At 33.8% G+C, this 26,849-nt stretch overlaps 2 protein-coding genes across 2 annotated transcripts; both read right to left on the bottom strand.

Moving 5' to 3' along the window:
• Nucleotides 1-9,434: 9,434 nt before the first annotated feature.
• On the bottom strand, nucleotides 9,435-13,300 carry LOC140890099 (uncharacterized). The gene is made up of 5 exons (XM_073297856.1): nucleotides 12,473-13,300; nucleotides 11,731-12,392; nucleotides 10,754-11,286; nucleotides 10,362-10,693; nucleotides 9,435-10,028 (listed from the first exon to the last, which is right to left on the bottom strand). The coding sequence occupies exons 1-5, from the start codon at nucleotides 13,298-13,300 to the stop codon at nucleotides 9,435-9,437; spliced, it is 2,949 nt and encodes a 982-aa protein (XP_073153957.1).
• A 183-nt stretch (nucleotides 13,301-13,483) lies between these two features.
• Nucleotides 13,484-14,386, bottom strand: LOC140890098 (uncharacterized). Its single transcript, XM_073297855.1, has 2 exons — nucleotides 14,249-14,386; nucleotides 13,484-14,173 (listed from the first exon to the last, which is right to left on the bottom strand). Exons 1-2 carry the CDS (start codon nucleotides 14,384-14,386, stop codon nucleotides 13,484-13,486), a joined length of 828 nt encoding a protein of 275 aa, XP_073153956.1.
• Between the last annotated feature and the right edge of the window lie 12,463 nt (nucleotides 14,387-26,849).

Genomic DNA, 26,849 nt, shown 5'->3' with positions numbered 1-26,849 from the left:
GATAAGATTCTTGGACTGAACTAGAGTGAGCGGGTAGATCGAGTCCGCTTGAATTGGCTTCTCGCATGTGTTTGAGTTATTTAATTGATTTATTAAATTCAATGCGAGCATGCTTTATGATTGAGAATTATTTGAATTACTTGGATATGTGATTTAAATTTTAAAGCATGAATTAATTGAGATACGAACTGTTTCGAGTTACTGGTTGCATTGAATACTCTAGAGATCGAATGAGTATGTCGAGCTGAGGTTGTTGGACACCGGATAGATGTATTGAGATGTTGTGTCCTAATCCTCTTGAATTATATTTTTCTACTCGGAAAGTTTTGAACAGGATTAAACTAGTAGCGAACTCGATTGTACAGAATTGTTCTGTGACTAAACTGATGGAAGCATTGCTGATGAGATTTCAGTCTTTTAGCCTTCAACTCTAAGGAGTTCTAAGAATGAGTTTAGGTATGAAAGCGGACTAGAAGAGATCGATCAGTTGTTTGATTCTTTTAAACTACACTGATGAACGACGGATTCAGTTAGTTGGTTACCAACTGCAAGGTATTGTGAAAAGTTGGTTGATATCGAAGAAGAAAGCCTTAAAGAAACAAGATTTGGTCGTTTCGTAGAGTTGTTTAAATCCGAGTTTCTACGACAGGCTTTAGTACTTGCTCGAGGATTCACAGACTCTAACTGCTCTTGACGATGATGAAGCAGGTAACTGTTCGATTCTAGTCTTTCGACTCTTTTGCTGTTAGATATTGATGCAACTTTTTCTTCTTATTGAGAAGTTAGATTAATACTTCCTCTACATTTGAGTATCTGAATTAGTTGCGGTGAGTTTAGTTCGAATTTTTGAACTTTGATTCGATGGGAGTTGATTGCACTGAACAGTACTATACTTCGATTATCAGATTTGATTATATTATCGATGTAGTTTATTAATCGAGTATAGGGCAACCGAGGTTGATTTCAGACAGTTGCCAGATTCAGATCCGAGACGATAGATGAATGGATTTCCTCCGGTAAGAATTCCTGAATTAAGAATTTCTTTCTTATTGTTTGTTGATTACCGTTGGTTACAGAAAGGTGCGAAGGAATGTTTGATGTATGTAGATGGTGTCTTCAATCAGCCCGTGTTGGTTGTTTTAACAAGAGATGTTAAGTTTGCTGATGTTGTTCTAGTTGAGATTCCAGATTTGCCTCCGAGTCGAGAGGATGAGTTCAGCATTGCTTTTTAGATTAGACATCGTCGACAGATAATCTGTAGGGAAGAAGTTTTAGAGATTGAATTCGGAATGAGGTATGACCAATTTGAATTTTAATCGTACAGATTGAGTTGGAATTGCATCTGCAATGTTTATGAGTCCTTTGAACCGAATCTTCCAGTGGTTTGTAGATGAGTTCTTGAGTATTCTTATCAATGAATCTTTTATCCTTCGAAGATCCATATTGATCTTTCAGATTCTTTAAGAATTGTTCGCAGATTTGCATGTCGATCAATTATGTTATTCTTTTGACGTTTGAATCTCGTGAGACCGAGTGGTATTTTCCTCGATCTTTTCTCTGGGAAGATGGAATTTTATTGAATACCTCAAGACTAGAGTTGTTATGAATTGATTTGGATCGACGTCCTTATCTGAAATTGAAGATTCTTGGATTTAGCGAGTTCTATCGCGAATCCTTTGAGGAATTCTTATTGTTGATTAGACGAATACTCAGCAGATTATGCTCTTCTATTCAGTGTATCTTTGATGATCTTTTGGTGCTTTGCACTTCTTCTTATTGAGTATCGAGATTTATTCTTGTTCAGAAGAAATCTGTATTATCTTGATCATCGAAGAATTTGAAGACGCTCGAGAAGCAATGTTAGTTCCGATTTGAATCTCACAGAGATCTTATTACTTGAAAGATTTCAGTAATCTATTCTGATCTAGGAAGATAGAAGTTTTGATTGTCGCAGTCCGAACTGATTTTGTTTTGGGAGAGAGAGTTTTAGAGGATGATTTATCTGACTGCGAATTTTTATTGTTATCTGGAGAACTGATGGTAACCGCTAAGATCCTAAGCTGTATGATCTGATCTTATTTTATCTACTTCAGTTGTTCTCTTTGACAGATGATTGCTGCACTTCTGTTAGAGACTGGAACATATGGAATATTTATCTTGACTCCTTCATTCGACTTCGAACCAGAGTTCATTGAGAAGATTGATAACGCTTTGGAATCTGATTCGACCTTTCAGAATCCGATGAAGATAGATCAGATCTGAGTATAATCTGAGTTTCAAGTTTTTATTGATGCATTATTAGCGAATAACTTTTGTGGTGCCAGATGTTTCGGTTTGAGACAGAGTATCAGGAGTTTGGCACTATGAAGTTTATTTAGAGTTCTTCCAGATGATCGGAAGATTTTTGTTGATAAATTGAGGAATCAAATTGAATAGAGGATGATGAAGTATGAGATTCGAAGTATAGTTTTTGATGTTGTGAACTGTCAGCAGTCAGAAAGAGAACGATCCAATTTTCTGTTGTACAGTCTATTCTGATTCAGAATGGAGTTGGGATCACAATTCATTGATTTTAGTAGTAAGACTACTTTGTTGAGTTCGAGATGAGATGTTATCTGAGTATCGTTGAGCGAGTGATGGAATACTCCGTTAAGAATTCTCGATTCTAAGAATTCTTGATTTATTTAGTAGATTGACTGATGTTACAAAATAGTATGAACGAACTCTCGAAGCTTTACAGTTGATGTTTTGAATTGTAACCTGAACTGGTTGATGTGCCAGTGGTTATTGAACGACTGAAGTTGTTCAGAATGAACTTCTAGTTTGGTCCCGATTGTCAGAACGAGTTCGACACTGAATGGAGATCCGAATTTTATCTTCAGGAAGTTCGTGAAGAGAATTTTTCTCAGAATCGTTTTCGAATTGAGGTACGGCTGTTTTGAACTTTTGACAGGCCGTTTGTTTTGACGAATACTCCTGTATTGTTGAAGAATTTTCTGTTGACTGAATCTCTCAGAAGTATTAGTTGAAATTAGGAATTCTTATTGATGAATTTCTTGCTTTCTGGATATGAGAATTGAACTGATCGTTCAGAGCCTTCTACAATATTTTCAGAATTGTACGCCGATCAGTTGTAGACTAATCTCGATGTTCGAAATTCTGATTGAACCGAATGAATTTCTTTGATCTTATTATCTGTTGATGAAATTTCTGATTATCAGTTCTTTTGTATTTTAAGTTTCAGTACTGACGATCTTGCAGTACTTGGTTTCTTCTTATTGAGATTTTGATTTGAATCTTTTTAACAGAAGGAGTGAATGCAGCAACTGATGTTTCGAACCAAAGAATTTATTCTTATTTCATACTGTCTGATTTTGATTGATTGACTGATGGAATCCGCTACAGTTTTCTGTACAGAATGATTTTTATGAAGAACAGAGAATTGATATCTTGTCAGAGGTTGTCAGATGTCATGAATTGCCGAAGTCTGTCGGTCTAGACATAGATCCTTGATGTTATGGTTCTTTCGGCATAGACTTGGAAGAGAATTTTGTTGTTGATTTCAACTACTTTTGATTCGATACCCTCAGAACTACGGACAGCCAGATCAGATGATTTGAACTTTAGAAGAATTTCATTGAGTTGTAGTGCTCGATCTAGCACTAGTTGACAGAATTCTTGATGTTCGTGGAAATTTCATGCAACGACAGAGTTTGACGAGTTTTTGGAGGCACATTATAGAAGTTGTGCGAGAGTAGATGATGATCGAATTGAATTTTGAGATTAATTCCCTTTGTCTCTTGGTTTAGAACGTAAGATAATTCGAATTGTGACTGAGTTTAGAAGAATTTTCTGACGACGATGAGTTGACTTTTGATAGACGGACGGAGTATTGATGAAGTAATCGACTAGAGTTTCTGACTTCTCTGATTGATTGAGATGCCGAACTATTTGAGATGAACGATTCAGAGTTTGATTGGAAGAAGATTCTGGACTTAGTTCCGAGATGTAAATTCTTATTGCAGTCCTTTGACTATCCTCGACCTTGTGATAGACACTGATTGATTTCGAGGACGAAATCGATTTTTAGAGGGGGAGAATTGTAATGCCCCAAAATTATCTTAATGGACTTTATTTGAGATAATCAGAGATTTTAGAAGTCGAGGGCGGATTTGATTTTGATCAGGGACTAGAATGCAATTTTCAGAATTTTCAGGGACTAAAATGCAATTATTGGATTTATTAGATATTTATAAGTGTTGTTGACTTTCTAATCACTCCATCTTCATCCCCTTCAACGTGATCCTCCATGGAAACTGCCCCTTTGTGATTTCAAGCTTTGGGATTTCCATTTTAGCTCGATCCGTCCGTTGGAATTTATTTCTGAAGGTAGATTAGCGATCACGACTGCGAGAGCTTCGTTCTATAGTAAGTTTTTCTTCGATCAACTAGAATTCTATTTTCAGATGTTGTTAGAATCGATTGAGTTTGGAGTATGTTGATCTTGGCAGAGTTCTGATCGTTATTCTCTGTTGGTTTTGAAATAGAGCGTCGTTCGGAATTGTTTTCATTTTTGGAAGATTATTTCGAAATTGGAGATTTTAGATTTGAAGGATTTAAATTGTTTTGATGATATTGAGATGATTATGAGTTTATTGAATTGATATGTTGCTGTCTGCATTTCCGGTTTGATCAGTTGATAGCCGTTATGCCGTCAGTTTGAGTTTTGGACTTCGTTCAATATTTTGATCGTATCGAGTTTGATTGAGCTTTTGGATGTCGATATTTATCCTTATGACTTCTTCTGTTAGATTGAAGTGAAGTCAACAGAGTTGCGAGATAGTAGCTTTGGTCAGTTTGGAAGATTGAAGTCGGTACAGTATCGAATTTCTTATTTTATCAATCGAAGAAGTGTGATTGTGTTTTGAATGAATTTGATTGGATATTGATTATTATCCTTATTATTGATTTCAGATTGAAGTACCTTCGAAGCGAAGAAGGTAAAAGACGACTTAGACTTGAATGGAACGATTAACTCGAATCCGACTTGATTCGAGTGTTCCGAAGAAATCACATACTTGCTTGATTGAATGTTTATTTGAATGCATGAGATTATATATGCATTTATATTGATGAAATCATGTTTGAATGATTATTTGAATTGATGAATGAAAGCATGATGGAATGCTTATATGAACTGATGATTGAAATGATATTAGAATGCATGAGATGACATATGCATTCATATTGAGCCTTGATTCATTTCAATTTGATTAGACGATCTAGAGATTGTAGTTGAGTGACTTGGTTGGAGATTTTATACCTTGTCAAATAAACTCTCTATAATGTTCTGGAGTCTAGAGGATTAAAATATGCCTCGTCCACCTCGAGAGGGGAGTTCGGTGTGATTGTTGGATATTTTAACCTTGGGATCCCAAACCGAAGAAATAAAGAAAGAAGAATTCCATTTGATTATCTGAGTCTGATAATCCAGAAGTTTTAAAGACATGCATATCATTTTAATTCAGTACTTGAATGAATTACTTGAATTGATCTTGATGTGATAGATAATTGGAAGTTCATACATGTCTTGACGTGATTTATATCTGAAGTTGATATATAAGATGGATTTGTTGTGTATCATGATTTATATGTTTGATTGATATGCATGATAGTCTCTTTTACTGGAAATATCAATTCTCATCGGATTATCCGGCTGTTGTCTTTGTTTGTATGTGTACTTGGCAACAGGTGGGGCAGGACCGAGTCAGAGATCGCATGGCTAGGTGGACGAGTTGATAGAGTGAGGCCTTGTGGTTTTAGAAGTCGAATATGTAATCGAACGTAGATTTTATTCGAACTCGTTTTGTATCAGTTATGGAACTAAGATTGATGCATGTTCTAATAGTTTGAGTTTGTATGACTCTATAACTACCTTGTATTGATTATGAATGTAGAATGGATTTAGTTTTGGAAGTTTTAGAATTGATTAGAGTTGAGAAAACTTTGTTTTCTTTTCTGCAGAATTATGCCGCTCGATCGGTTGAATCTTACCGATCGAGCGAGCACCTCCTGAGCTGAGGCAGAAAGTTTAAAGTTTTTGTGCCGCTCGATCGGTAAGTTTTGACCGATCGAGCGGCGAGCTTTTGTAAGCCTCGGCAGAGACTGGATTATTTATGGCCCGCTCGATCGGTAAAGTTCTACCGATCGAGCGAGCATCCTTTTAAAAAAAAATTGCTTCTAATCTTGGATCTTGTATGCTTTATTATTGTTTATCCCGAGATTAGATGTTTAGAATCGAGGTCTCACAAAAAGTATCATCAATTGAAGTGAGTTTAGAAGGTGCTTCCTCTGCAGCAAACTCGGTTGGAGTAGGTGTGTCCTTGAGTAGAGATGGATTTTCCAAGGGCTGAGTGACTTCCTTAGATTCTGTCATAACTGATTCGATGGGGATTGATAACTCATCTACTTGAGACAGATGTGGTTCTGAGATTTCCATCTGAGTTAAAGTGAGGACTCGTCTGTTTGATCATGAATTGGAGAAGATTGTTCTTCCAAGAGGAGTTGTTGAGGTTCTTCAAGTTCTTTTTGAAGGAGAACGGGAGACACAAATTCTTCTGTAGCTAGCGCTGATATCATCAGAGTTGAGTTATTTTCTTCCTCAATGTGAGAGATAATTTCATCAACGTTCATAAGTTGAAGCTCAGGTAGAGCTTTATCAAAATATGAAGGGTGTAGTTGCTGCTCGATGGTTGTATCCGGAGCAATTGAAGTTTCTTTTTGAAGTTCATCAAATGCCTGATCAATAGACTGATTGGAGGATTCAGTTGAGGCATGACTTTTCTTGTTCTTCTTGTGTTTGGATTTTGATGAGGAATGATTTTTGTGTTTCTTCCATTCAAATTCTTCTGGAATCTCCAATTTTTGATCAGTTTCCCAAAATTTGACTTCTGTTTGGATGTTGATGAGATCAGTCTGTAGTTGAGTGAATACAGCTCTGTCTTCATAAGAAGTTCTAGCCCGAGGATCATAATTTTGTTGGAATTCATCAACAATTTCTCCTAGCTTCTTTATCCGCAGAAGATCATAGAAATACTATCTTCTCATCAAATCTTCTTGAATATTGGCAGTCTTGACTACTCTTAGCACAATCTCTTCAGTTTTGAAAAACTTAGAGAGCTCAGCTTTCTTGGTGAAGTTCCTGGCTAAGGTAGAAGTCCTGTATTGATGCCAAGTATCAAATATTTCAGCAGTGCGTTTCTCAGCATATTCAATTACTTCATCCATGGTCAAGTCAATCTGTAGTTGAATGGCATTGGATGGTCTGTCAGGATCTGAGGATGAAGCGATTTGTGAACTTCCTGCTACCAATTCCAAGCCAGAGTGAGTGTATTCAACGATTTGTTTCGAGGATAGACCACTGATTGGTCTTGCTGGAGGCAGAGCAATAATTGGTGAGATAGACTGCAGGGTGGATTTCTGAGTTTTAACAATAGTGCTCAAATCTTCGGATGTTGGGATTTCTAGCGATGATTGACGACTCCGAAGTGGTTCAATCATCAAAGGTTGCTTTCCCTTTGGATCAGTTTTGGTTGTTAATTCCTCAGCTGTTTTATCAGTGAGATGAGTATCTTCAGTTGAGACCAAACTAGTTGGTTTAGGAATAATAAGAATGATCAGTTTAGAAGGAGAAGTCACAGCCTTTGCTTGTAACGTTCTTGTTCACTTGATTTGAGGCAATTTAACCACTTCTTCACTGTCAGTCTCATCACTATCATCAATGACAAAATTTATTTTCTTTTTGGTGGACTTCTTCGTTGGTGTTTTCTACACTTTTGCGATTGTTGAGTCAGCCGATTCTCTGGATGGAAAGTTTGTGAGATATTCATGATTCAAAATTCTGAACTTGTGCAGTTGGGATGAAGCTTGGAGAGAAATTCCCAGGGCTTTGAGAAGTTGACTGGCTTGAAGAATATAACCAGAGGATTGCTTTGTAGGTGTCATCATTTGAACAAAGATATTGAACATAATGTTACTCCAATTGATCTTTACACCTTTCATGATAGCCGTCATTACTTTAAACTTTCTAACAGTTAGCCTATCAAAGGATCCTCCTTTGGCCAAAATACTTTTGGCAACAATATCAGCTAACATTTGATATTCAGGTTTAAGATCTCTTTTGAGTCCAGATAAAGAAATCGGTTGACTAAAGCCCAAAAATAAATGCTGCATCTCGGTGATATCAGGAGTTGAGATAATGTTGAAATCAGTGTTACCTGAGGTAGGTAAACTGAAAGTGCTGGCGAAGAATGCTTACTGATCTGAACAAAATGTCCTCTGAGAGAAACCAATAAAATTCCATCATTGCCGAGCTTACAGTGATGATATAGTGACAATAGATCGTTTTGGTAAATGCTCAACTTTTTGATATCTAAAAATTTGCGAAGTCCAGATTGTTCCAAAGCAGTGCAAACCTTGGATATCTCTGGTTTGTCCATTCCGTATAGGGATTCAAAATCAACGGCGAGAGCATTGAGAATGTAAACTGCAAATGAGGTAGCCATTGATATTCTTTCTAGAGTAGAAGAAATGGAGAGCTGGAAAATTGCTCATGATGATTTTATCGAAGAAAAAGTTGCTCGACTGCGAGCAAAGCTGATCCAAATGCAGTTCAGAGGTCCAGATGCACTCGATCCTGATGAGGTGCTACGTCTGGAGAAATACAAGAAAGTGCTTGGAATAAATGATGCTGCGTATGTCCTTGGCCGGGAAGGCATACGACTCCTGCTCTTGAAGAAGGAGTTAAGGGTGGTAACCCTTTTCTATGGCCTGGAAGAGGTGGAAGATGGCCCATTAGAGGAGCATCTTCTCCTGTTGAAAATGGCTGTGAAAATAGAAATAGATATTGTAAAAAGAGTTTATTAATAAAATGAGTTTTTATTTTGAATGTGTTGTTTTTTTTTTTTTTTGTTTGATGCAAGTCTATATGATGTCCTGCAAAAGAAATTCCCCCTTAAAATATGCGTAAACCTTTTAAGATAGAGAAGAATTTATCAATACTTAAAATAACAACTAGAAAGTTAGTTTAAAGCCCTGCAAATAATTCAGTTTAGGTCATACTAAACTGTTTGGACAAAATAGATAAACTAATTTTACTCTAAATTGATAAGTCCTAAAATATTTCGAAAGTAAAAAAACTTAGACTCTGGGAGAGGTTTTGTGAAGATGTCTGCTGTCTGTTGTTCTGTTGAAATGTACTCCAGTCGAATGTTCTTCTTGAGTGCATGATCTCGGATAAAATGATGCCTAACTTCGATATGCTTCGTTCTTGAGTGAAGAATAGGGTTGTAAGTAATTGCAATTGTGCTGGTGTTATCACAGAAGATTGGTGAATCCTGTTCTTCAATTCCATAGTCCCTCAACTATTGTTGAATCTAGAGCAGTTGAGCACAGCAACTTCCTGCAGCTAAGTATTCAGCTTCCGTCGTGGAGGTTGCAATGGATGTCTGTTTCTTGCTAAACCATGAAATCAGTCTATCCCCAAGGAATTGACATGATCCACTGGTACTTTTTCTATCCAGTTTATATCCAGCATAATCAGCATCTGAGTATCCAACTAGATTGAAGGAGTTGTGCTTAGCATACCATAGGCCAACATTTTGAGTTCCCTTTAGATACCTCAGTATCCTCTTTCCAGCTATGAAGTGGGATTGCTTAGGATTTGATTGAAATCTTGCACATAAACATACTGCAAAAACAATGTCAGGTCTACTGGCTGTTAAATAAAGCAATGACCCAATTAGACCTCGATACATTGTAGCATCAACTGATATTCCCTCTTTGTCTTTGTCAAGTTTGATTGATGCACCCATGGGAGTTGTTGTAACCGTGCAATTTTCCATACCAAACTTTTTGATTAATTCCTTGGTATACTTAGTTTGGCTTATAAATGTTCCACTGTCCATTTGTCGAACTTGTAATCCAATAAAGAAATTCAGTTCACCCATCATGCTCATCTCGAATTTTTCCTGCATTAGCTTTGAGAATCTAGTGCATAATTTGGGGTTAGTTGACCCAAAGATGATATCATCAACATATATTTGAACTAATAGAGTGTGATCACCTTTCATAATTAAACAATGTTTTGTCAACTGTGCCTATAGTAAATTCGTGTTCAAGAAGAAATTTGGTTAGAGTGTCATACCAAGCTCTAGGAGCCTGTTTCAGTCCATAAAGAGCTTTATTTAAATGATACACATGATCTGGGAATTGATGATTTGTGAATCCTGATGGTTGTTCAACAAACACTTCTTCTTGGAGTTTTCATTCAAGAAATCACTTTTAACGTCCATTTGATAAACCTTGAAGTTCTTGAATGAAGCATAAGCAAGAAATATTCTTATTGCTTCCAGTCTAGCTACTGGTGCATAAGTTTCGTCATAGTCAATTCCTTCTTCTTGTCTGTATCCGTGAGCTACTAATCTTGCCTTATTTCTAACCACAGTTCCTTCTTCATTTAGCTTGTTTCTAAAGACCCATCGAGTGCCAATGAATGATTGATGTGTTGGTCTTTGAACGAGATCCCAGACTGCATTTCTAGTAAACTGATTTAGCTCTTCTTGCATTGCATCTATCCAACAGATGTCAGCCAATGCTTCTTCAATTTTCTTTGGCTCTTCTTGAGATATGAAGGCTGCATGAAGAAGTTCTTTAATAATTTATCCTCGAGTCCTTAGAGGTGCTAAAGGATTACCAATAACAGAATTGAGTGGATGCTTTTTGGACCATTTCAGTCTAGTATTAGACTGATTTCCACTGATTACTTGAGCTTCTGGATCTTGACTAGTTATGTTAGTTTGGTCAAGCTCTGTGGTCTCATGGTGTTGTTCTCTAATATCCTCAATTGTGTGATTTTGGTGAGTATCAACTATTTGATCAATGTTAAGATCCTCAACTACTGGATCAACTAGTTCCGGTTCAGGAGATTGAAGAGTTCTTGTGGGTGGTAAAGCTTCGTCTTCACTTTCATCCTGATTATCGTTGTCCAAATGTATTTCTTGAAATAGATCTGAGAGTTGATGAGTATTAGTTGTAACATCAATAGTAAGATCTTCATCAAAAATAACATGGATTGATTCCTCAACATTTAGAGTTCTTTTGTTGAAGACTCTGTAAGCTTTACTGATTGAGGAATACCCTAGAAAAATACCCTCATCTGACTTTGCATCAAATGCGGTCAGATGATTTTTACCATTGTTGTGAATGAAGCATTTACTCCCGAAGATCCTAAAGTATGATACATTTGGTTGTCTGTCATTCCAGATCTCATATGGGGTTTTAAAAAGTTTCTTGCATATCATTGATCTGTTCTGAGTGTAGCAAGCAGTGTTCACAGCTTCTGCCCAAAATTTTTGAGAAATCTTGGAGTCAACTAACATGGTTCTCGCAGCTTCTTTAAGAGTACGATTTCTTCTTTCCGCAACACCATTTTGTTGTGGTGTTCTAGCTGCTGAGAATTCATGTTTGATTCCATAATGCTCTAGAAATGAAGATAAAGTATGATTGACAAATTCAGTTCCTCTATCACTTCTGATTCTGTCAATATTACTTGATCTTTCGTTAAAAAGTCTTTTAAAGATTTTTATGAGTTGAGAAGCAGTTTGATCTTTAGATTTCAAGAAAATAACCCAGGTAAAACGTGAGTAATCATCAATGATGACAAGTGTATACTTCATTCCCCCTAAGCTTGTTACTGGGATTGGACCAAATAAGTCCATATGTAACAGTTCTAAGCATCGGGAAGATGAGTTATAACACTTGTTTTTAAAAGATGATCTAACTTGCTTCCCAAATTGACAAGCTGAGCAGACTTTGTCTTTTGAAAAATCAATTTTGGGCAGTCCTGTTACTAGCTCGAGCTTACTCAGACTGGTAATTGATTTGAAGTTAAGATGATTCAGTCGCTTGTGCCAAATCCAGTTGCGCTTAGAATTGGAGGCTACTAGGCAAACTGGTTTGCTAGACTGAATATTCCAGCATACTTTATAAGTATTTCCATATCGATTTCGTGTCAAAATAATGTTACCAGAGGCATCCTTAATAATGCAGTTTAACTTTTGAAATTCAACAGAGTGCCCATAGTCACACATTTGACTAATGCTGAGTAAGTTATATTTGAGAATTTCAACCAATAGGACATATTGAATGATAATGTTGTCGTGGATAATCTTACCCTTACCCACGGTTTTACCCTTTGAGTTGTCACCAAAGGTGATAATGGGACCATTGAATTCAACAAGCTCAGATAATAGCTCATCATTTCCAGTAATGTGTCTCGAGCATCCACTGTCTAGATACCATGATTCTTCTTCCCTTTTATTGATACCTTCTTCCTGCATTCACAAAGTTGAATAACTTTAGGTACCCATATCTATTTGGGTCCACGAGGGATTAATCCTTTAGGAACCCAAACCTGGAATACTTTAACCAGTTTTCCAGTTTGTGTGTTCCTATATGTATGCACTAAGTTAGATGCTCTAGATAGTGGAGTGTAATGTGCTTGTGAAACTGTATGTTGTTTTCCTTTTCCAATATCCTTGATATTTCTATATCGCTTTTGAACTGGATGTTGATTATGGTATTGACCCCTATTTCCTCTCATGAGATTAGGTTGAGATGCATTAGTCTGTTCAGGACTTTTAGCAATCTCTGCCTTAGATTCATGAGGATTGAAGCCAATACCAAATCTTCTTCTGTTCATCTGCTCTATTTGTTGCCAAGTCATCAGAATAGGTTTTTCATCTTCATGTTCCCTAACTGCTCGTACAAAGTTTATGTATTTACCTTTGCACATATTCAGTTTAGGTAGAGTGCTTGATTCACCAGTTTCCACTGTCTTACCAAATCCAAGACCAGTTTTGTCATGGGTTGGTCTTTGTGAATCATTCATTTCTGTCAACAGTCTCGAAGATTTATTCCATGATTTTATTATTTCATCCATATTATGTATTTCGATTGTAAGATTCTTGATATCGATCTTGAGCTGTTCATTCTCAGTTTGGAGCTCAGTAATCTCTGTTTCAAGACAGCTTATCTCAACTGATTGTTCAAAGGAGAGTTCATTTGAGTTGTCTTGCAGATCCTTTTGCTTGGCTCTAACTTCATTAAATGCTAAGGACAGTTGATGATATTCATTTACCATATCATGAAGAGCTTTGATTAGTTCTTCTTTGGTAAATTCCTCAGGACTAAAATCAAATACCTGTTCACTGGTGGATGGAGATTCATGATCATTTGCCATAAGACATTTGACTTCTTCTTCATCATCACTTGATCTAGAGGAACCATTTGATTCCTCTGAGTCACTGTCTGTTTCTGCCCACTTGGTCTTGCTATCATTTGCAACCAATGCTTCATGCTTCTGTCTTGAGATATGTCTGTCATTCCTTGAACTTTTCCTTTTGTCAAAGTTCTTTGGTTTGGGTCAATCGGCAATGAAATGTCCTGTTTTTCCACAGTTGAAACAACTTCTTGGTTCTTCAACTGAATCCTTCTTTTGGAAACTTCTTCTGTGTGATCCTTCTTGGTTTTTTCTGATAAATTTTCCAAATTTCTTTACAAACAAGGACATGGCATCACTTCTCAGTTGTTCTGCTGACTTTTCTGTTTTGGCCGGTGACTCAATTTTTACTGCAGTCAAGGCCTTGGTCAATTGTGAGGTAGACTGATCTTCCTCTCGAGTTTGTAACTCGAATTCATATGCTTTTAGATCTACAAACAGGTCATACAGTTCTAATTTGTTCAAGTCCTTCGATTCTCTTATGGCCATTGTCTTCACATCCCATTCTTTAGGAAGGCCTCGAATTACTTTGAGAATGACTTCCCTGTTCGGATATGTTTTGCCCAATTCGTTGAGCTCAATAACAATGCTACTTACTCTTTCATCAAACTCTGCCATTGATTCTCCTGGTCTCATTTTGATGTTGTCAAATTTTTGATTAGCTACAGATAGCTTGTTTTCCTTTGTTTGTTCATTTCCTTCACAAAGTTGGATCAATTTTTCCCAAATCTCTTTTCCAGTCTTGCATGTCTTGATTTTGCTAAAGGTATTCTTGTCAAGAGTCTTATACAAGATATCCTTAGCCATATTGTCCAGATTTGCCTTCTTTTTGTCCTACGCAGTCCATTCGATTCTAGGTTTCTCAATGTATTATGGAGCACCTCCAGAGAGGGCTACAGCAGTATTGACCTTTGTGATCTCAAGAGGTCCATCAGTGATAACAAACCACATGTCATCGTCTAGTGCTGATAGATGTGCTTGCATGCGAATTTTCCAGTCATCAAAATCTTCCTTTGAGAACATAGGAACTTTGCTGAATGAAGTCATTTTGTTCAAGTGTTTTAAGAATAAGATAATAACCTGTCTCTGATACCACTTGATAGGATCGGTTGAAAGTCTAGAGGGGGGGGGGGGGGGGTGAATATACTTTCAAGCAGTTTTTAGCTAAGTACAATGGAACTCGATCGATTTAAGAATGAGTTCAAGGTTTATCTTAGTGTCAAATGTAGTTTGGCAAACAGAATGTGTGCGGAAAGATGTCAAGCTACAGATTTAAAACACTTGGTGTAAATCAGTTTAGGAGTATGAAGTATGAGTATGAATGATAAACTGAAATAACACAAGAAATTGTTTATGGATGTTCGGAGATTTCAAATACTCCTACGTCACCCCTACTTCCACCTCGGAAGGATTCACTAGAAGACTTTGATTTATACAAGCAATTTGCACAAACCCAATCCGATTTAGGACTTAACACTGCCTAAATAAGAACTCCTAGTATATCACCTTGGTTTCAGTACTAGACTGATTTTACAGTAGAGTAAATACAACTCGAAATCTTTTAGCACAAAGATCGACCCTTCAATGGTCAGAATGATTCTTATCAATGTGTGAGCTTTCGAGTTTCTTGATCAAGTCTTGAGCGTAAGATGTTTTTGAAATTCTTGCAGTGGCAGTGTATGCACTCTTGAACTTTGATCAAGATCCCTATTTATAAGCTTTGGTTTGCAACGATCATAATTTCAAAATGTTCTTCAGATAGGATTCAAATTATTCCCGTTGGATTTGTCACTATCATCAACGATCTCTGATGCTGACATTCTCTTAGTATCGCGGCACTACATTCTGCAGATGTGTCAGAGTACGGACTATCTTTATCTATAAATACATTTGCGCAATCAGTTGAGCAATGGTACACTGAACATGACTGCTGATAAATTCAGTTTAGTAGGGTAAACTGCTTTATTCTCTGAGATGATCAGTTGAGTAAAGATGTACTGATGAATTCAGTTTAGCAAGGTAAACTGAGTTTTAGTCGAGGTAGACTGAATCTTTCTTTTCATTTCAGTTTAGTGCTGACGTCATCATTTCTTGAATATCAGTTTATAGTTTGGCTTTCTTTTATAAATACCAAAACTAAATTTCCCAACAATTCTTCTATATATAAATATGGGAGTTTGAATTGTGAATTTACAAGCATGCCCTTGTGTGTTTAATAGCTTAATAATTAATGAGGTTTCTTTATTATTTTTTAATTAATTTAATTTATATTATTATATATAAATATGCAAGTTCCATTGTTTAATTTATATGGTTTATATTTATACATTACTTGGATAAACATATCTTCTATATATAAATATGGGATTTTGAATTGTGAATTTAATTAATGAGGTTTATTTATTACTTTCCAATTAATTTAATTTATATTATTATACATAAATATGCAAGTTCCATTGTTTAATCTATCTATCTATCTATATATAAATATGGGAGTTTTAATTGTGAATTTAAAAGCATGCACTTGTGTGTTTAATAGCTTAATAATTAATGAGGTTTCTTTATTACTTTTTAATTAATTTAATTTATATTATTATATATAAATATGCAAGTTCCATTGTTTAATTTATATGTTTTATATTTATACATTACTTGGATAAACATATCTTCTATATATAAATATGGGATTTTGAATTGTGAATTTAATTAATGAGGTTTATTTATTACTTTTCAACATTTAATTTAATCTATATATAAATATGGGAGTTTGAATTGTGAATTTACAAGCATGCCCTTGTGTATTTAATAACTTAATAATTAATGAGGTTTCTTTATTACTTTTTAATTAATTTAATTTATATTATTATATATAAATATGCAAGTTCCATTGTTTAATTTATATGGTTTATATTTATACATTACTTGGATAAACATATCTTCTATATATAAATATGGGATTTTGAATTGTGAATTTAATTAATGAGGTTTATTTATTACTTTCCAACAATTAATTTAATTTATATTATTAATTTTTAATTAATTTAATTTATATTATTTATATCTATATTCTATATGGGAGTTTGAATTGTGAATTTACAAGCATGCCCTTGTGTGTTTAATAGCTTAATAATTAATGAGGTTTTTTTATTACTTGTTAATTAATTTAATTTATATTATTTCTATCTATAAATATGGGAGTTTGAATTGGGAATTTACAAGCATGTCCTTGTGTGTTTAATAGCTTAATAATGAGGTTTTTTTTAGTACTTTTTAATTAATTTAATTTATATTATTCTTCTATATATAAATATGGGAGTTTGAATTGTGAATTTACAAGCATGCCCTTGTGTGTTTAATAGCTTAATAATTAACGAGGTTTTTTTATTACTTTTTAATTAATTTAATTTATATTATTATATATAAATATGCAAGTTCCATTGTTTAATTTATATGGTTTATATTTATACATTACTTGGATAAACATATCTTCTATATATAAATATGGGATTTTAAATTGTGAATTTAATTAATGAGGTTTATTTATTACTTTCCAATAATTTAATTTATATTATTATACATAAATATGCAAGTTCCATTGTTTAATCTATCTATCTATCTATATATAATCTATCTATCTATCTATATATAAATATGGGAGTTTGAATTGTGAATTTACAAGCATGACCTTGTGTGTTTAATAGCTTAATAATTAATGAGGTTTCTTTATTACTTTTTAATTAATTTAATTTATATTATTATATATAAATATGCAAGTTCCATTGTTTAATTTATATGGTTTATATTTATACATTACTTGGATAAACATATCTTCTATATATAAATATGAGATTTTGAATTGTGAATTTAATTAATGAGGTTTATTTATTACTTTCAAATAATTAATTTAATCTATCTATATATAAATATGGGAGTTTGAATTGTGAATTTACAAGCATGTCCTTGTGTGTTTAATAACTTAATAATTAATGAGATTTCTTTATTATTATTTAATTAATTTAATTTATATTATTATATATAAATATGCAAGTTCCATTGTTTAATTTATATGGTTTATATTTATACATTACTTGGATAAACATATCTTCTATATATAAATATGGGATTTTGAATTATGAATTTAATTAATGAGGTTTATTTATTACTTTCCAACAATTAATTTAATTTATATTATTACTTTTTAATTAATTTAATTTATATTATTATATATAAATATGCAAGTTCCATTATTTAATTTATATGGTTTATATTTATACTTTACTTGGATAAACATATCTTCTATATATAAATATGAGATTTTGAATTGTGAATTTAATTAATGAGGTTTATTTATTACTTTCCAACAATTAATTTAATTTATATTATTATACATAAATATACAAGTTCCATTGTTTAATTTATATGGTTTATATTTATACATTACTTGGATAAACATAGTGAAAAAATATGCAAGTTCCCTTGTGAATTTACAAACATCTTCTTGTTTGTTTAATGAATTTAATTAATGATGTTTCTTTGAATCTTTCTAATTAATTTATTTAATTTATATGGTTTATGTTTATACATTACTTACATAAAATATGGTAAAAAATTAATATGAGCAATCTTTTTTTGTTTCTATTTGAATTCTTATTTTTTATGTAAGGACCCGATATTAATATATTAATTAATTTATGTGTTAAAAATATGTATTTATAAATATCGGTTTATAGACGATATTAAAATGAATATGTTAATTATAGAGTACACAGGAGTTGAAATAACTCGAACCGGGTCAAGTTTGAACCACGAATGAATAAATAAGACACACATTAAACTAATACATATCCATATATACATATATAATATATATATCATAATATCTTTCTCTTTCCACCGTCTCTCTCGCGTATCCTTCTGTTTCTTTTGTTTTAAATTTCTTCATCGCTTCAAATCGCCGTAACTTTTCCGTCGGTTATCGATTTTCAAAAGTAAATATAGTTTCGGAATCCTCACGACGTAAGCTTTCTTTTGATACCAATTTCGTAAGGTTTCGTCGCCGTCCCAAAAACCCGTCCCGACAGCCGCCGCCGTTTTCCCTCCCTCGCCGCCGCCGATCATCACCGGAGTGTTGGGGAGTGTGGTCCTAGTTGTTTGGACTTTTTATTTCGACTCATTGAGGTAAATTCGAGGCTAGGTTTTGAACTTTTGGGAATTTCGATTCGATTGACTTCCGATAATTGATATTTGATTTATTATTGGTTGTAAGTATTATATCGGAGTCGATTGAAGGTATTGACTATTTTTTAGAAATTATTGGGGCAATATTTTGAATTTTCAGATTATTATAATTGGGGATTTTCGAATTTTAGTGTTGATTATTTATTATTGGAGTGTTTAGATGCTCTAGAAAATATAAATGCGAATTTTTGAAATTTGTAGGAATTTTCAAAAAAATTCAGATTGTTTTAATTTCAGTATTTCGACGTTTTAGAGTCGTATATTCGATATTTGGTCATTGATAGGATGTTTTAATATGAAATATGAATTTTAGGATTTATGAGCAATTTTTCTGGAATTACAGATTCTAAAAATTTGGGATTGGAATATCCGAGAAATACTTGAGATATTTCCGTGGTAAATTAAGTGTTGGTTGAGGTACATATGAGCTGTTTATATTACGACTCCTATAATGGCATGTAATGATATTAAGTATTTTGTAATGAGTGATAACGTGTTTTATGTGCTTATGTGGATTATATGATTGCATTCACTCATTTTACAAATTTTCATAGCACATTGAGCCTTGACTCCTTTGATTGCTATTGATATTGATCTCTTGAGATGTATTGAGTCATCGATGGAGCGAGTGACATTATTTAGTGCACTCCTGAGTTAGCACGAGACCGAGCGGATAGCAACCGTGCTCTCGATGTTACGTACGACACTCCTGATGACAGCATGAGGCACGGACAGGTAGCTCCTGTCACCCTCCGATTCTACGTGTATGGATTAGCAGTGATGATTCGAGGTCTGCTGCGTTCCTGGCACGGGTGACCACTGAGATTATTGTGATACGATTATTTGGACTCCATTTGGTATCTCTTATTCTATTGATACCTGTCACGCATTGCATTGCATGTCATTGCATTGTACTTGATTTTATTCATGTCAGTTATATTTGTCGTAATTTTTCTAGTTCGTAGTACTGGGGTCCGATCCCTGTTTTCTTTTTATGCTGTGGTTGTTTGTGATTCCATATCAGGTTATCCAGGGGGATTTGACGCATCTGGTGGAGAATCATCTAGTGGTACCCAGTGAGTCGAGCGTGGAGTCGAGTTCCCAGATATATGTATATATCAGTTTAGCGAGTTTTATATTTGCCGGGGTGATGCCCTGTGTATCTGTATCGATAGTTTTGGACTTTGTTTTGGATTGTTACTTGTGTGATCGAGCCTTGCCGGCTCTGCATGTGTTTAGTCCTGTCCAGTGCGGCTATAGGTTTGTAAATTGGTGTTGTGTCTCTATTTTTGAGTATATATTTCTAGTTGTGTTGTACAGGTTTTTGGGATGTCCTATTTACAAATAGGTCATGCCGAATTTTTTGTAGGCCCAAAATGCAAATTTTTAACTCGTTTTCGCTGTTTACATTAGTTAATCCTGGTTGTTTGATCATTAAATATTAAATCAAGACACGGACCCTTTCATTTGGTATCAGAGCATAAACTGGGATACGCTCGAATTAGAGTCTAGGACACTCGAGTTTAGACACTAACAAAATGGTTGCGTATGGGTGTGACTACTTGTTCTTACGTGACTTACTTGTTGTGTTGATTAGTTGAACTTATCTGATAGAACCAGTAGTTATTGGCTTTAGAACTTAGTTTATGAATTCTTATTAGAACTCTGAGTTCCTATCATAGTTTTCTGTTCGTTAAGATATTTATGCCTGTATTTAAATCCTTGTGTCTTGTAGAATGGCACCGGGAGAAAGAGGTAGAAAAGGAAAGGAAGTTGTAGAAGAGTCTGCAGCATAAAATATTAGAAATCTTGATGATATTGTCAGGGGAAGACGTGGTCGACTAGCTGTTCAGCCTCCGAGAGATGTGGAATTAGAGGTGGAACAACAGCCACGGGTAAATCCCGACAAAGGAAAATCAATTCAGGCTGAGGCTGATCCAGTAGCCCAATTGACTGAGAAAATGGGAGGAATACGATTAATAATTTCTCAATTTCAAGAGTTGCGTCCTCAAAAGTTCTTTGGCAAGGAAGGGAGTGAGAAAGCTGCTAGTTGGTTGAAAAGTCTCAACAATATGTTTAATGGACTAGAATATCCTGATGAAATTCGCCTGAAATTAGTTCCTTTTCAACTGAAAGACCGAGTGCAACTTTGGTGGGAAACGACAGCAGAAACACTTTTTGATTCTGGTGAAAAGATCACATGGGAAGTATTTCGTAATCAGTTTGCACAAGAATATGCACCACCTTCCTATTATTCTGCTAAAGAAGATGAATTTAATCTGTTGGTGCAAGGCAATAAATCTGTTGCTGAATATGCTTCTCAGTTTTCTGCTCTTCTGCCTTATGTCCCACACGTTGCAAAGAATGATCGGTCAAAGCTTTCACATTTTCTGAAGGGGCTTACACGAACTATCCACACGTTGGTAACTACTGGAACTCCATTGACTTATATGAAAGAAGTAGAAAAGGCAAAGAAGATTGAAGCGAGTTTACTCAGAAGTGAACCACAACCAATCCCAGCATCTGTTCCTCAAGGAGCTGGAAGCACTTCGCAAACACCGGTGGGTTTACCTCCATATCAGCCTACTCAGTCTTCTCAGCAAGCGAAGAAGCCTTGGTAAACTGCGAGGAAAATAATTTAAAAAGAAACAACAGTCCAGTTCATCGAGTTCCAGTGGTAGTCGTGGTGGAAGTTCAGTTGGATCGACTAGTAGAGTGTACTGTGATAGATGTGGTGGTAACCATTTGAGTGCACATTGTATAGGATTTTCAGGGACTTGTTTTATCTGTGGTCAGGTTGGACATTTGGCCAGAGCGTGTCCAAATGCGGGAAGACAACAGTCTCAACCACAACAGTTTGGTCAGTTTCCTGGAAGACCATCGTTTAGGCCATATGCTCCTATACCGTAATTTGCTCCTACACAGCCTTATGTTCCGGTACAGCCAACGCATCAGCCTTGGTATCCATCTCATCAGAGTCAGCAGCGTTTTCCAGGGCCACAGCAGGCACAAGTGCATGCCATGACTCAGGATCAGGCACAAGATGCACCTGGGGGAGTTATTGCAGGTATTTTTTTATATTTTTTAGTATCCTGCACGTATCTTGATAGACACAGGAGCATCTCATTCATTTTTATCTGTTACATTTGCTGATGAGCATGAGATTGCTTTTACTCCGTTATTGGATACTGTGTCTGTAGCTACTCCTGCTGGTGTTTTCTTGATGTCTAATGAGATAGTTTTGAATTGTGTGATTAGATTTGAGGATAAGATCATGATAACCAATCTAATCAAACTAGCTATGTCTGATTTTGATTGTATTCTGGGTATGGATACACTTATGAATTATAGAGCTACTGCTGATTGTTTCCATGGAATTGTGAGATTTAGACCGTATTATGGCAATAAATGAAATTTTTACGGTACTGATTCACAATCTCGTATTCCATTAGTATCGGCAATGGAAATGTTTAGATTATTGTCGATAGGAAATGAAGGATTTATGATTTATGCTCTTGATGTGACGAAGGAGGAGAAATTGAAAGTTTCAGATATTCCTGTCGTCAAGGATTTTCCTGATGTATTTCCTGATGAGATTCCGGGTTTTCCACCTCAGAGGGAAATAGATCTTAGCATTGAGTTGATGCCAGGGACAAGTCCTATTTTTTGAGCCCCATAACGATTAGCTCCAGCAGAATTGAAAGAACTTAAGACACAATTGCAAAATTTGCTGGAAAAATGTTATATTAGACCAAGTGTGTCGCCTTGGGGTGCTCCAGTCTTGTTTGTGAAGAAGAAAGACTGAACTATGAGAATGTGCATCGATTATCGGCAATTGAACCAGGCTACTGTGAAGAATAAGTATCCTTTGCCACGAATTGATGACTTGTTTGATCAGTTGCAGGGTACATCTGTGTATTCTAAAATTGATCTTCGTTCCGGATATCATCAACTTCGAGTTCGAGAGGAAGATGTTCCCAAGACAGCATTTCGAACACGTTATGGACATTATGATTTTTTAGTTGTGTCTTTCGGGTTGACTAATGCTCCAGCGATTTTCATGGATTTAATGAATCGTGTGTTTCGGGAGTTTATAGATCGATTTGTTATCGTGTTTATTGATGACATTTTGATTTATTCTAAGTCAAGGAAGGAGCATAAAGAACATTTGATAGTAGTACTTCAGAAACTCAAAACATCAGAATTATATGCTAAGTTTTCTAAGTGCGAGTTTTGGTTGGATAGAGTATTATTTCTAGGACATGTGATATCAGCACAAGGGGTATCTGTCGATCCTAGTAAAGTTGAAGCTGTTCTTAATTGGTATACACCAACCAATGTCTCTGAGATTCGTAGCTTTTTGGGTCTGGCTGGATATTACAGGCGTTTTATTAAGGTATTTTCTGGCATAGCAAGACCTATGACGATATTGACTCAAAAAGATCGACGTTTTGTGTGGACTGAGGAATGTGAAGCTAGTTTTCAGACTTTAAAAGAAAAATTGACTACGGCTCCAGTACTAGCATTACCTTCAGGCTCAGGTGGATTTGTTGTATGTACAGATGCTTCTTTGAATGGACTGGGTTGTGTTTTGATGCAAAATGAACACGTGATTGCGTATGCATCTCGTCAATTGAAATCACATGAGACTCGTTATCCAGTTCATGATTTAGAATTGGCTGTCATTGTGCATGCATTGAAAATATGGCGTCATTATCTGTACGGTGAACAGTTTGTGATTTATTCCGATCATAAGAGTCTGAAATATTTATTCACACAGTCTGATTTGAATATGAGACAACGTCGATGGTTGGAACTGCTTAAGGATTTTGACTGTGATATTCAATACCAGCCAGGAAATGTGAATCAAGTTGCAGATGCTTTGAGCAGAAAAGTTCATACTATTAATATAAATATTAAGTAGTGTATTATCATTAGTAATATGAGTATATAAAGTACAAAAAAATTACATTTTGTTTTATAAATTGACAACATAATTACACAATGAAATAATAAAATGTGATGCATAGTAATCATATATAAATAATTGTATTATAAATACAAAAAAAATCACAAGTTAATATTATAAAAATAAAAAAGCCACGGGTTAATATTAAAAAAACCCAAAGGACCTACCGATTATATGAAAGGGGACATTTTAATTTACTTATTTTCATAAAAAAAAAAAATTAACTTTCGTATAAGCCAATGAGTCTCTTACCCATTTAAGATGAGGTTACTTCAAGATCAACCCTTTTAAAAATAAAATGTGAGAGATGAATTTAAATTTTTCTCACGACATTGAGAATTTGGAGATAAGATGAATATGATAAAAATATTCTTTTTTGTTTTTACATAAGATCAAACTCCTATCTTTTTCCCTTGCTAGATTTGTGGAATAACAGAAGTCAATTTCAAAGTATATATAAATATAATTGTTCTATGTGCAAATTGCTCAAAAATTCTCAATGCAAACATGTTTTGCTCTGCACTCCTTAGCCACTTTTTTGTATCACATTTTTTGTTAATTTGTACCACATCTTGTATGGTTTTGTACCACATCTTGTATGGTTTTGTACCACATTTTATGACTAGGAACCCCAAAGCAAAACATGTTTGCATTTGGGGATTTTTGAGCAAATTGCCTTTGTTTTATAATGTTTAAGTATCCATGTGTGCACACGACAGTCGACATTACAAGCAAATAAATTGCTTCCGCCCACTTCAGTAGTTGGGAGCACAAAATGTATCGTTATGACGTGGATGTTAGTAGTTTTTTTAAAAAAAAATTAATACTCCAATTAAAATAAAATTTTAAATTTTCTGATTTAAAAATAAGTTTTTTAAATATTTGTTTAACATATATTATTTATTTTTAGAGTTATTTGCATTAAACACCCCCGTGAAATATTGAAAATGCATATTTCTTCCCTGTAAAATTTTAATAGGCATCTTCAACTCTGACCTTTTATAAAATTAGCACAATCGCCCATTTAGATAAGTGATTGTTGCGTACGCGCCCCTCATGCGACTGCAAAAATATTTTGATTTTTTTTGCACCAAATACCCTTGTTTAGAATATAATTTTTAAATTTATTCAAACCATAATACATAATTTTTATTAAGATCCAATTATAAATATTTAGCAACCATTTTTTGTTTTATTAATTTATATTTTTTATTTTAAATGTATTATCATTAATTAATGATTTTCTAAAAAATATTATTACTTTATCTTTCTATCATTATTTTATTAAACTTACTTTGCATTTTCAACTTTCTCCATTAAACATGCATTCATAAATAAAGATTTAAATAATTTCAAGTACCAAAATATTGAACTAAACTGATAAGTTCAAACATATTGCTTTGTCAATTTAGGACTATATATTATTGAACCAAAATTTAAATTTTTCAAGAAAATGTATTGCACAATTTGTAATAAATAATAAAAAATAACATGATTATATAATTCTAAATTGAAAAAATAATATTCACAAACTTATCATTTTGGTTTAATATTTTGGTACTTTTAGTATTTAAATCTTTATTTATGAATCATGTTTAATGAAAAAATTGAAAACACGAAGTGATTTGATAAAATAATGATAACAAGATAAAGTAATAATATTTTTTAGAAACAAATTAATTAAAATTATAAATTTAAAATAAAAAATAATTAATAAATAAATTAAAAAATGTTTGAAAAATATTTTATAATTGGATCTTAATAAAATATTGTGTATTATTATTTAATGCAAATTCTGCAATGAATTTTAAAAAATTTAGATTTTGGTTCAAAAATATATAGTCCTAAATTAAAAAGTAATATGCATGAACTTATTATTTTGGTTTAATATTTTTGTACTTTTAGGTATTTAAATCTCATTTATGAATCATATTTAATGGAAAAGTTGAAAACACGAAGTGAGTTTAATAAAATAATGATAGCAAGATAAATTAATAATATTTTTAAAAAAACAATTACTTAATCATAATAAATTTAAATTTAAAATAAAATAAAAATTAATAAAACGAAAAGTGTTTGCTAAATATTTTATAATTGGATTTTAATAAAAATTATGTATTATTGGTTGAATAGATTTAAAAATTATACTTTCAAGGGGTCAAATATGCATTTTTAATATTTCACACTGATATTTGATGCAAAAAAAATATCAAAATATTTGTCCAGTCGCATGAGGGACGCGTGCACAACAATGACTCATTTGAAGGATCGAGTGCGCTAATTTTATAAAAGGTTAGGGTTGAAGATGCTTATTAAAATTATATAAGGAAAAAATGTATATTTTCAATATTTCAAAGAGGTATTTGATTTAAATGACTTCTTATTTTAAAAAGAGCAAATTGGTGATAAATCCCCAAACCCAAACTTGACTTTGCCCTAACTCCCTACCCATAAGATTCTTTGCAATAGCTCCCTAGGACCACAAAACTTGAATATTTAATTGTTTAATTCTTGTACTGGATTTATGCTTTTTTATGCTTAAAATCTAAAGACTTTATGCTAAAATCTAAAGATTTTGTGTTTATTCATGGTACAAAGAATTATCCGTAAAAATGGTATCAGAGCCTTAGGTTAATTATTCAGACATAATATTATTCGATAATTCATGCTTTTCTTTGTTGAGGAGAAGATTTTTTTTTAAAAAAAGATGACTTCAAACGAAGGTTTGAATCAAGAGGATTTTATTCATATGAAATCCTATAAACAAGTTAATCTATTCACAATAGATTACTTACAACAGGTTGTGATTAATGATCTTAATTTTGAAGAGATAAAGAAAAATGATTTCTAACTCTCAATTTTTAGAGATTACCCCAGATTCCTCTAAACTCTCCGGAGATCTTAGAGAAATTCAAAAGACGGTACAATATTACAGCAATCAGTTGTATGAAATACCTCGGAAAATTGAAGAAATCCTTAAGAAACAAGAAGAAATTCTTGAAAACCTAAAAGATCTTCAAAATAAAATCATAAATCTAGAACACACTTCGGGTTCTAGAAAAAGGAAATACAGGAGGAAGGTTACCACTCTCATTTGGTACCGAACCTTTGTTACATCAGAAAGGTAAAACCAAAATGGTCCAAAAACCTTTAACCAATGATGAAATGATGATTAATCTTATAAAAGCAGTATAAAAAAAAACATTATCTGATGACTACTTTAGAAAGATTAAATCTCGAGGATCTACAAGATCTTGCGGATTCTTTTGCGAATCTCAAAGTAGTAGATCTAAAAATGAATTC

The sequence above is a fragment of the Henckelia pumila genome, chromosome 3 (genome assembly GCF_033568475.1).
Source record: "Henckelia pumila isolate YLH828 chromosome 3, ASM3356847v2, whole genome shotgun sequence".
Lineage (NCBI taxonomy): Eukaryota > Viridiplantae > Streptophyta > Magnoliopsida > Lamiales > Gesneriaceae > Henckelia > Henckelia pumila.
The sequence above is the reverse complement of the archived record's forward strand: the minus strand, read 5'-3'. Positions and strand labels throughout refer to the sequence as shown.